The sequence below is a fragment of the Piliocolobus tephrosceles genome, chromosome 3 (genome assembly GCF_002776525.5).
Source record: "Piliocolobus tephrosceles isolate RC106 chromosome 3, ASM277652v3, whole genome shotgun sequence".
NCBI classification, from domain to species: domain Eukaryota; kingdom Metazoa; phylum Chordata; class Mammalia; order Primates; family Cercopithecidae; genus Piliocolobus; species Piliocolobus tephrosceles.
Window position 1 is genome coordinate 132,360,847 of NC_045436.1, and position 12,555 is coordinate 132,373,401.

The 12,555-nt window shown below is 37.4% G+C and overlaps 1 protein-coding gene across 2 annotated transcripts in view; it reads right to left on the bottom strand.

Moving 5' to 3' along the window:
• Positions 1-12,555, bottom strand: part of CEP135 (centrosomal protein 135) — an 81,977-nt gene that overhangs the window by 42,016 nt on the left and 27,406 nt on the right. For both annotated transcript variants that reach the window (XM_023192188.2, XM_023192187.2), the window contains exons 12-14: positions 10,355-10,507; positions 9,208-9,360; positions 5,244-5,321 (exon numbers count right to left, since the gene is read on the bottom strand). In XM_023192188.2, the coding sequence (XP_023047956.1) occupies positions 5,244-5,321; positions 9,208-9,360; positions 10,355-10,507 (384 nt within the window). The remainder of the gene's footprint in view (positions 1-5,243; positions 5,322-9,207; positions 9,361-10,354; positions 10,508-12,555) is intronic.

Below are 12,555 nucleotides of genomic sequence, written 5' to 3' on the forward strand. Positions count from 1 at the left end.
AAGAGGATCACTTGAGGCCAGGAAGACTGCTTGAGGCCAGGAGCTCGAGACTAGCCAGGGAAACATAGTGAGATCCTGTCTCTACAATAACATTTTTTTAAAAATTAGCCGGGCATGATGGTATACCTGTAGTCCTAGCTACTAGGGAGGCTGAGGCGGGAGGATCACTTGAGCCCAGGAGTTGGAGGAGGCAGTGAGCTGTGATCATACAACAGCACTCCAGCCTGGGCAACAGAGCAAGACTCTGTCTCTTTAAAATAAATAAGTGTGGGGACAAATACTCATTGGAAAACAAACTTAGCTGGATTTCTTCTTTATTTTACATACAAAAATAAATTCAAGATGGGAAAATGATCTATATTTAAATTTTAAAATCAGTAAATATTAGTAATAAATGTAAGTCTTCCAGTTAAAACTGTGTACTGATCACACATATTTTATCTCACCTCCCTCTAATACCACTGCTAAAATGACAGTAAAGGAATAAGAATACACAGCTCTAGAAGCGAGGTTTTTAGAAGAAAAAAACTGAAACTGATGTTTGTATATTCAAAACATATTTAAAGGCATAAGTCAGAGACATTGGAGCTCTTGACAAAAATTAGCAATAGGGTCAAAGAAAACCGGTAACACAAAGCAAAGCAAACCAAAACAAAGTCAATTACTAACTAAAGGAAAAAAATTTACAAGAAAAAAGGCAGTTTTGCCAGCCTTATGATCAGTCCCCACTACACCATTAGGCACAAAAGCAGCCACAGACAATATACAAATAAATAAGCAAAACCGTGCTGTAAAAAGAGACTTGAGGCTGCATTTGCCCTGGGGATCATATTTTGCTGAGCTCCATCATATCCAGTACATATCTAGAAAGGGAATTGCTGGCTCATAGGGTATGCCTTTGCTAGATAATACCAATTTTTTTGGAACAGATATGAAGTTTGCACTCCCAGGAGCTACACACATTTGCTAATACATGTTACAACTTGTTAATTTCTAATGCCTTGATGTAAAATGATTTTACTGTTTTAATTTACATTTCTCCCATTATTGAGGTAGAATTATCTTTTATGTTTATTAGCCATTTGTTTTTCTTCCTCCGTGAAGAGTTTATTCATTCACATCTTCTGTTGAGACTTTTTCAGGGGAGGGGGATTAAAAGTGTAACAAATTGTTCTATCAGTGGCTTGTCTTTTCGATTTATAGTTAAGTAGAGAAACAAAGATGTTTTTGTCAATGTGGTCCCACTTATCAGTGTTTTCCTTTAAGGAATAAACTTATTCGTGTTTGTGTCTTGTTTAGGGGCACACATGCTGGCACCAGACACCTGCTAGCTGTGTGATCTTAGGCAAGGTTCCCCTCTGCCTCAGTTTCCTTATTTGTGAAATGAGGACAATATTAGCATTTACTTTATATGACTGTTGTGAAAATTAAAATAATTGGGTATAAAATGTTGAGAAAAGTATCTGAAACATAGTGAATGCTATATAAATGATTGATATTATTATTTCTCCAAGGTCAAAAAGATCTTTTCCTGTACTTCTTTTAAAAATGTAGTAATATCTTGAACATTCAAGGCTGCAAGTAACCTTTAACTGATTTTTGGGTATGGCATATTTGAGTTAGGATTCAATTTTTTCCTTCTAAAATATGAATAGCCAATAGTCTGAGAATCAGTGAATAATCATTCCTTTTCCCATTGATCTGAGTTACTTCACAGATCAAATTCTTAAATTTGTGGGTTTGCTCTCCACTGGGTTTGATCAGTTTCTCTCAATCCCTGTTGTTTTATTATTTCTTCTTCTTCTTCTTTTTTTTTTTTTTTTTTGAGACGCAGTCTCGCTGTGTAGGCTGGAGTGCTGTGTCACCATCTTGGCTCACTGCAAGCTCTGCCTCCCAGGTTCACGCCATTCTCCTGCCTCAGCCTCCTGAGTAGCTGGGACTACAGGCGCCCGCCATCATGCCTGGCTAATTTCTGTATTATTTTTAGTAGAGACGGGGTTTCACCCTGTTAGCCAGAATGGTCTTGATCTCCTGACCTTGTGATCCACCAGCCTCAGCCTCCCAAAGTGCTGGGATTTCAGGCGTTAGCCACCGTGCCCGGCCTTTTTTTTTTTTTTTTTTTTTTTTCCTCCTGAGACACGGTCTTGCTCTGTCACCCAGGCTGAAGTGCAGTGGCATGATCTCAGCTCACTGCAACTTCTGCCTCCTGGGTTCAAGTGATTCTCCTGCCTCTGCCTCCCAAGTAGCTGGGACTACAGGCGTGTGCCATCTCACCGGGCTAATTTTCATATTTTTAGTAGAGATGGAGTTTCACCATGTTGGCCAGGCTGATCTTGAACTCCTAACCTCAAGTGATCCTCCCGCCTCAGGCTCCCAAAGAGCTAGGATTACAAGTGTGAGCCATTGTGCCCAGCCTATTATATATTACTATGACTCTAAAGGCTTCACATCTGGGAGGGCAAGTCTAGCACCATGTTCTTCTTTAAAATTTCTGTGATTCTTGGCTTTTTGCTTCCAAGTAAATTTTAAGATCTATTGTCAATTCTTCCCCCTCACCCCCCACACAATCTTACTGGGATTTCAAGTAGAGCTACCTCAACTCTATAGATCAAGTTGGGGAAAATTTATGTTATTTTTATAACCTTTTTTATAAACCTGATATAATCCTCCACTTAGGTTTTCTTCAATGACTTTCAGTATGGTTGCATAATGTTTCCTATAAAGATTCTGTAAATTTATCCATAGATAAATTGTATTATTCATGACTACTAAAATTGTATGCATTTTCCTTTTATTTATCTTGCTTGGGATGTACATGCTTTTGGAATTCATTTTGAATCAGAGGGTTCCTGTGTTTTCATATCTAGAAAATCATCAATCATTATCTCTTCAAATACTGTCTCTCCTACATTCTATTATATCCTCCTTGAGTTCTAACTAAATATTAGTCTGAATATTAGATCATCTCAGGCTATTCTCCAACATTTTAACTTTTAAAATATTTTCTTATTTGTTTCTTTCCAATGACTTCTAGTAATTTCTTCAGATACATTTTCCAGTAATTAATATTACTGTTTTTAGCTTCTGGTCAAGCTGGAGTGATAGGGACCAGATTTACTCTTCTGCCTGAAATAACTAAAAAGTTGGATGAGATATATGAAACAATGGTTTTCAGAGCACTAGGCATCAGGTAATGATGACCAGTGACCCCTGAGAGACAGGAAACAAATGTGATGATCTTTACATTTGCTCCAGCTTATTGCCTGAAAAATTTCCAGACTGTGACACAGGGAAAGGAACCAACATGGAACCCAGTGGTCTGCCCAAAGTTCAGAAGACAGGCATGAGTGTCAAAGAAGGCCAAAGCAGCTAAAGTTTGCAGGACAGGTATTAGAGGAGAGGTGCAAAGAGTGAGAGCTACACAGATCTATAAAGGGTACACTTTAAGTTTTCGGCTGAGTAGAGCTCAGCATAGAGAAGACTACCCAAGGCCAGGGAAAGAACCACGAACAAACTAGAGAGAACAATACTCAGAGCTCATGCAGGGCCAGGAAAAGTTCCTGTGCCCATCAGTCATTTGGAAACCTCATAATTCATAAGACAACAGGTAGTGTACTCAAAAGGGTTTTATCTCAGTAGTGAAACAAAATTATTCCAAGACTAAATGCTACTTTGATCCCACCTAACAAAGCTTAAAGGCAAGACTGAAAAAGATCAGGCTACTCCCATGTAATTTAACTGCATCCCAGAACAAACCTCAAGAGTATTTCACAGTAATACAAACTATCTAGCAACACACATCACAATGTCTGGCATCCAATCTAAAATTAAATTACCAGGCATACAAAGATACAGGAAAATATAAACCATGATGAGGTGACACTTCAACCAACTCAGATGACAGAATTAGAAGGCAAATAAATTAAGACAGTGAAGGCATAGTAATAGAAGCTAGCCAAAACAAAACACATCAAAGGTTGACAAACTATTGGGTACTATGCTCACTACCTGGGTGATGGGATCAACTGTACCCCAAATCTCAGCATCACACAGTATACCCATATAACAAACTGTACAGGTACCCCTGAATCTAAAATAAAAGTTGAAATTATAAAAACAAAAACATACCAAATTGTTAAAAATCCTATCTCTAGAGAGAGTAATAAGGGATGGAAGTGAATTTCTCTTTTTACTCTATGTTGGTATTATATAATTTTTTTTCTTATTTTGGAGACAGGGTCTTGCTCTGTCACCCAGACTGGAGTGCAGTGGTGTGATCACAGCTCACTGCAGCCTTGAACTCCTAGGTTCCAGTGATCCTCTTACTTGAGCCACTATGCCTGGCCTATATGATTTTTTTTATAACAGCAAAATAGCAATAATCATAGCTAATGCCTACTAAGAGCTTACAATATGCTGGGCATGCTTCTAAGTTCTTTATATGCATTAACTCATTTAATTTTCACAAAAACCCTAATGAGTAAGTACTAGCACTATTCTTATTTTACAAATAAAGAAATCAGGGAACAGAAAGGTCAAGCAACTTGCCTGCAGGTAATAGGAGGCAAAGATGGATCTGAACCCAAGTAATCAGCCTTTAGAGTACACACTCATAACTGCTGTTATACAGCTTTTCTATCTGAGAGTATACTATTGTGTGATTTTTTTTAAGGAGTTGTAGTCTTGCTCTGTCGCCCAGGCTGGAGTGCAGTGTCGTCATCATGGCTCACTACAGCCTCTAACTCTTGGGGTCCAGTGATCCTCCCACTTCAGCCACCCAAGTAGCTGGGACTACAGGTTGCACACCACCATGCCCAGCTATTGTATTGTTTAAAACTGTGTATTAGGCCGGGCGTGGTGGCTCATACTGTAATCCCAGCACTTTGGGAGGCCAAGATGGGCAGATCACAATGTCAGGTCAGGAGTTCGAGACCAGCCTGGCCAACATGGTGAAACCCCATCTCTACTAAAAATACAAAAAAAATTAGCCGGGCATGGTAGCACGCAACTGTAGTCCCAGCTACTCGGGAGACTGAGGCAGGAAAATTGCTTGAAGCCGGGAGGTGGAGGTTGCAGTGAGCTGGATTGCGCCACTGCACTCCAACTGGGGCAACAGAGAGAGACTCCATCTCAAAAAATAAATAAAAATTAAAATTAAATTTAAAAAATAGTGTATTAAAACTATAATTGACATAGTTATTCATATAACACAAGATACCCCCAAATCCAGTTTGATACATTACCTGATGATTAACACATGTCAAATGTTCAATAGTTTTCTCTAATTCTGATTTTCCAAAAAGACTCATTTCTTCAATATGCTGAAAAAGAATGTTAAAGAAAATGTTCATTTATATCAGATAACAAAACAAAATCACAACAGTAAGCAATGTCAGTCTACAGTTCTATTATATTGTATTTGTGCTTTCATAAAACACAGAAATATTTTAGAAAGAAAATCACCAGACATTTTAAAAAATGATGGTTTGTGGTTTAAAAAAGGTACAATAGGTTCTCATCCTTTACACTCTCTACCTCCATATGTGATTGTAGTGGAAGACACAGATTAGTAACTATTCATTTATAAAGATTTATATAGATTAATCCATAATAGCACAACTATAAAAGGACAAAACTAGCAGGTTAAATAAAAAGCTCAGGAGTATGCCCTCACAAGAGGTGATGTAAGAGAAACAAAATGCAAAGGAAGACAAGATAAGGAAGACACAGGAAACAGAACACTACAAGGCCATGCAAGAGATGCAAGTTTCAATAAGGGGCTGGTCAACAGTATAAACACAGGGACTATATTTCTGGTTACATTACTTTATCCAATTTACTGCTGCTAAGTCTAGGATAAGCAACATAACTTAATGTTCACTGAGAGTTTTTCTAGTACGGATTCATATTTTCATCCATGTTATTCATTAAAAAAGAAACAGACACATCTGATGTTCAGATTATATATTTGGTTGAGTCACTGTATTGTATGTATTTATTGAATCACTCAACTAGTATTGAATACATACTCTATACCAAGCACCAAGCAAGGTATCAGGAATATAGTAGTGAGTAAAGCAGATAAAGTCTCTGACATCATAGATACTGTAGCTTAGTAGAAAAGATAAAACCTAAATAAGAGCTCAAAATAAAATCCATGAATATTCTGCTAGGAAAAGGAACTTTATGCCAAAATATCAAAAGGGAATCTAGATTCTAGGGTTCATTTCCCGTTAAATGACATGATGTTTGACCTGGACTTAAAGGATAAATAGGAATTAGCTAGACAAGAAGAGCGGAAGATGTGACGGAATCTTTCAATAGTCTATGTAGAAGGCTGGTGGCAAGAAAAAGTCCATTAAGCATGGAGTCTTGTGAACAGGGGAGATGAGTTTAGCGGAAAAAGGCTAGACCTTGAGGTAGGCAAAGGCCAATCACTGAAGTTCCTCAAAAAGTTAATGGATTTTAAATAGGAAGTGATATGATCAGATTTATGTCTTTGAAAGATAACTCTGACTTCAGTGTGAAATATCAATTTAAAAGAGGAAAGACTAGTACAGGGGCCAATAATATAATAATGCAGGTGAGGGAGAACAATGAACAGAACAGGATGGTAGCAGAGGAACAGAAAGAAGTAAACAAATTCAAGAGAAAGTAACATGAGCTCAGAAACCAGATTCCTTGTAACTCATAGCTGGATGACCTTGGGCAAGTTATGTAAACTCACTGTAACTCAGAGACCTCATCTGTAAGCAGTACCTATTTAAAAAGGCTATTATTACAGGTCAGGCATGGTGGCTCATTCCTATAATTCCAGCACTTTGGGAGGCCAAGGTGGACCCCACGTGAGGTCAAGGGTTTGAGACCAGCTAGCCAATATGATGAAACCCTGTCTCTACTAAATCGCTTGAACCTGGGAGGCAGAGGTTGCAGTGAGCGAGACTCCCTCTCAAAAAAAAAAAAAAAAAAAAAAAAAAGACGATTGTGAAGATTTACTGAGACAACCCATGTAAAAAGCACTTAATAGAACAGGACCTCTCACATGGGAAGGGCTTAATACATGTTAAATATTTTTCAAGAGATAGCACTGATAGGACTTGGTGATAGAGAGATATGAGCTTTCAGGGAGATCTTAGTGATGGATGATGCTTGGATTCGACAACTGGTTAGATAGTGGAATAATGGGAAACACTGGAAAAGGTTTAAGGATTGAGATAAGTTACTTTTTTAAGTAAAAGATCTGTTGTAAACTCACAAAATCCTGCCTCCTACAACCCAGAAGGATTCTGGCAATATGAATGTTGCTTTTTCCAAGTTTTCAGTACTACTGTATTTAAAAAATCCTATTTTTACATTCTTTGGTGATTTCAAAAGATATGGAAAAGGGTAAGTCAGTAGCTTGCGCTAAAAGCTGCCATACTGCACAGAAGTTTCCCATTTGGCAATTTTAACACTTATTTTTATAAGAAAACACTTTCTGGAAGGCAGTATTCCAAAAGATTCCAATTAAAAGTATTTTTAAACTGTTATATTTAGGGTGAAACTTTAACTGAACATTGTGACATAAAGACTTGCTTATAATGCTTAAATGTTTTTATTTCTAATTTTAGGTGCTACTTTCAAAGCATTAATTCAATAATATTGATTGCAATTAAACTATGGACTCCATAATATTAGGATTTAGTACTTATGTGCCAATCATTGTTAAGTGCTTTATATGTATTAATAAACTTATATTTTTGGAGATTATAAAAGAAACTATAAAGTACTGACCCTAGATATGGCACCAAATGTACAAGCAACAAAGAAAAAAATAAATTGGACTTCATCCAAATTTAAAAATTTTGTTTTTCAAAGACATCACTGAGAAAGTGAAAAAATGACCCACGGAATGGGGGAAAGTATTTGCAAATCACATATCTAATAAGGGACTGTATTTAGAATATATAAAGAACTCTTACAACTCAATAAAAATGAGATAACCCAATTTAAAAATTGGCAAAGAATCTGAACAGGCATTTCTCTAAAAAACGATTAAAAATGGCCAATAAGAATATGAAAAGTTGCTCAACCTCATTAGCTCCAAGGCAATGCAAATCAAAGTCACAATGGAGACTACTTCACACCCACCAGAATGACTATAATACAAAAGGCAGATAGTAATGGTGACAGTGTGGAGAAATTAGAACTTTTATTCACTACTGGTGGATATAAAAACAGTTTGGCTTCAATAGTTAAAGACAGACTTACCATATGACCAGGAATATACCCAAGAGAAATGAAAATATATATCCAGACAAAAAGTTGTATACAAGTTCCTAGCAATACTATGGATGCATCTTGAAAACATTATGCTAATGAGAGAAGTAAGACATTTTAAAATCACATATCAAATGATCGAATTTATATGAAATATCCAGAGTAGGCAGATCCATAGAGACACAGGTGGCTGCCTGTGGCTAAGAGGGGATGGGAGAAATCGGGAGTGACGCTAATGTTCTTCAGAGTTTCTTTTTGTGGTGATGAAAATGCTCTAAAATTGACTGTGGTGATGGTTACACAAGTCTATGAATACACAGACAGTCCCTGGTTTACATTTTTGACTTTGCTGTGGGTTTATCAGGACGTAACCCCAGTATAAGTTGAGGAGCATGTGGACTTAACAATGGCTTAAGATTTTTCAGTGTAAGACTTTATAATGTGTTTACTGGGGTATTAAATGCATTTTTTCCAAGTTACATTTTTTACTTACGATGGGTTTATTGGAATGTAATCCCATTGTAAGTCAAAGAGCATCTATGCTAAAACGAATGAATTGGTATACTTTAAGTGGGTGAATTGTATAGTGTGTGAATATCTCCGTAAAGCTGTTACAAAAACAAACAAACAAAGATAATGTCTTCCCATATGAGAAACTTCCGATTAAGTTCAGGGATTGGTGAACTTTCTCTGTAAAAAACAGTAAATATGTTAGGTTTCGTGGGTCATACTACAAAAGAAGCTACAGATAATACAGAAACAAATGAGCAAGGTAATCCAATAACATTTTCTCAACAAGAAAATCTTCTTCTTAATCCATTCTTAGCTCACAGGCCATACATAAACAAAGTGGTCTGGATTTGGCCAATAGTAACTTCACAGGAAAATCCATACAAAGACCTCTTTTTCTCAACAAATTACTTTTCAAAAACGCATCAGTCTTCTTACCTCTAATTTTTCTCTTAAAGCTTCCTTTTCTGCCATAACTCTTCTTAAGTCAGATAACGCAAGTTCTTTTTCCTTTTCCATAAGACTAACAATATTATGGGGTGCTGTGGTTTGGGTGGATTCCTTTCTTAGGGCAGATAATTCTTCTTGAGCCTTAAAGAATGAAAAGATATAAATTAAAAAGGCACTTTGGTAAAAGATATAAATAAGAAATACTTTGGATATGTTTTCAGTTAAAAAAGGCATACTGAACACATGCTACCTTCACTCTCTTCCCAAATCCCAACAAAATGAGAGTAGAAGGATAATAGTAAGAATGAGAGTAGAAGGATAATGAGAGTAGAAGGATAATAGTAAGAATAATAAAACGAAAAAGACAAGGGGATTGAGGGAGGTACCAGCCACAAAATGTGGAAGCTAGACAGCAGACAAGCAGGAATTAACTAGGGAGACCCAAGAAAGCTGCTAGCGATGGGGAAAACCCACAAGTGGATCAATTTACACTGCAGAATCCCCCCCCAAAAAACTCAGTAAGTGACTCTTTCAACTTGACCTTTAACTTGTATGCCTCCTCCCCTTCTCAAAATAGCAGTAGGATTTCATGGGAGATGGGTATGTGAACAAATTTAGGTAACAGACACCACGCTTTGCTCAGACTTACCTTGCCCTCTAACGACTGAGGCTTTGTTAATGGGGCCAAGCTGAATAGCAATTCCCTCTTCCTAGAGTACAGTATTTAGAGACTAAGTCCTAAATAGCCAATATATCCAAATAGTGGGTGCTACCTACTGTTTGACAGACATTTCCCCACATGTCTGAATTCCAAGCATAAATTTGGCTCAGAGTCAGGCTGAGACCTGTTCCAGGTAGTTTTAGAAAAAGGACTATCTCTAACTGATCTGACACATTGATAGGCTAGAAAAGGGAAAGTAAATATGAAAATAAATTTTTCATATTTATCTATGAAAAAATAAGAGAAATCTGTGTTTTAGAAATAGAATGATAGTAGAAACTACTACTGCTAATTTTAATTATGAAGAAATATCACAGGTCCATATATTATAGTAATGTGAGGGATATATACGGGCTCCATTATAGTTAACTGGTTCTATACAATCTGTTGACTTAATTATAATAAATTTCTTACTTCTTTATATAAGACACTTAGTTTATCTCTTTCTGCTGTCAGTAATTTAACATTTGACTGTATATCCTCCATATATTTTTCAAATCTTTCCAGCATACGCTGAAGTTCATCTCTTTCTCTTGTGATCTGATGAATTTCTGAATTGTAATCACCCTGAAACATAATTAAAAAACAAGTTATCATGTTATAATCATCACCACATGGTTGTCACAAGAATATTGATGATGAGATTGACTGAAAGATGCTACCAGACAAAAAGAACACAAGTGCCTTTAATGTAATTAAGGAACACAGTTTTTGTTTTTTTTTTTTTTTGAGGCGGAGTCTGGCTCTATGGCCCAGGCTGGAGTGCAGTGGCCAGATCTCAGCTCACTGCAAGCTCCGCCTCCCGGATTTACGCCATTCTCCTGCTTCAGCCTCCCGAGTAGCTGGGACTACAGGCGCCCGCCACCTCGCCCGCTGGTTTTTTGTATTTTTTAGTAGAGACGGGGTTTCACCGGGTTAGCCAGGATGGTCTCAATCTCCTGACCTCGTGACGCCCGTCTCGGCCTCCCAAAGTGCTGGGATTACAGGCTTGAGCCACCGCGCCCGGCCCAGGAACACAGTTTTAAAAATCTATGATGAGAGCAGATGAGAGCACTGGCGGTATGGGGCAAATTTCCTGGCCTTCAAGTTCCCAGAAGAGACTTAGCTGCCAATGATGGTACTTGATCAGATCCCATGAGATGCTTCAACTTTTATTCTCCCAAAGTTGTTTATATTAGTGGTAAAGTGTAATCCCCAGACCAGAAGCATTAGCAGTATCTAAAAGCTTGTTAGATATTCAAATTTTGGAGTTTGAAGCCCAACCCAGACCTACTCAGTCAAGAAACTTCGGGGTAGGGCCAAGTAACTGTATTTTATCAAGCCCTCTAAGTGATTCTGATGCCTGGTAATTTTTTAGAGCCACTAGTTAGTTTATCTTCTCCAGAGAAGGGGCCAGCAGGGTATTTGTGTGCCTGCTCACCCAGTACAGGTAACTGTAACAGCCTAACACGTTCCTCAGTGTTGTTTTCTACGATTAAATCTAAGAACAATACGCCAGGCATACAAACCCCCAACTGTCTCAGCTTCAGACCTACAGGAGGTCTTTTTATACAGTCAAATGAATGCAAATATTTCTACCAGGCAGTATATATTAAGAATATTCACTGAATAAGCAACAACTACCAACATTTCTACAATTTAGTACAATTTAAAAGATGCCTACAATTCAGTACAATTCAAAAGATTCACTGTCTTCATCACTATGGTAGAAAATAAAGATGAGAGCACTCTGATTCTCCCCATGCACATGTAAATGAATTTGTTTTCCTATTAAAACAAATTCCTATTAAAAAAAAAAAAAGAAACATAATAAATGTAGACTTGGGATCTATGGTATCTTAATGTTACCAGTACTAAATGCAGAAGTGTCAAGAAGGGATAATTTGATAATATGATACACTGAAGAAAGTCCTGGCCTATATTATTCAACATCTGTTGTGCCAATACCACATACAATGTAGATTTGGTAAATGATTGATATTTGTGAGGTACCTCTCACCTGCACTTGGAAATAATCTCTTGGTTAAATAAACAAAACCAAGGCATGATGGATGGGATTAGTTATCTGAACACTTTAAAGGATAAGACGTTTTATAGTACAAAAGCAGATTAGTATTTTGGGACTTAACCAATGTAACTATAAAAGAAGCTATGTAACCTAACCATATCTAAATTTAAGAAGTCTGGGCCAGGTGTGGTGGTTCACATTTGTAATCCTAGCACTCTGGGAGGCCAAGGCAGGAGGACTGCTTGAGGCCAGGAGTTCATGACCAGCCCGGACAAAAGACCAAGACCCTGCCTCTGCAAAACATTAAAAAATTAGCCAGGCATAGTGGCGTACACTTGTAGTCCTAGCTACTTGGGAGGCTGAGGGAAGAGGATTACTTCAGCCCAGGAGTTCAAGGTTACAGTGAGCTATGATTGCACTACTGCACTCCAGCCTGAGGGACAGAGTGAGACTTTCTCTCAAAGAAAAACAAAATAATCTTCCAGAAAGAGGCAGTCTGTACAGAGTCTAGAAAAGGAGAGCTCAATAAATAAAGATTTGACAATCTATTTTTATTACTATTTAGGTGTCAGCTTAAATGTCACTTTCTCCAAGGAATTCTTTCAGA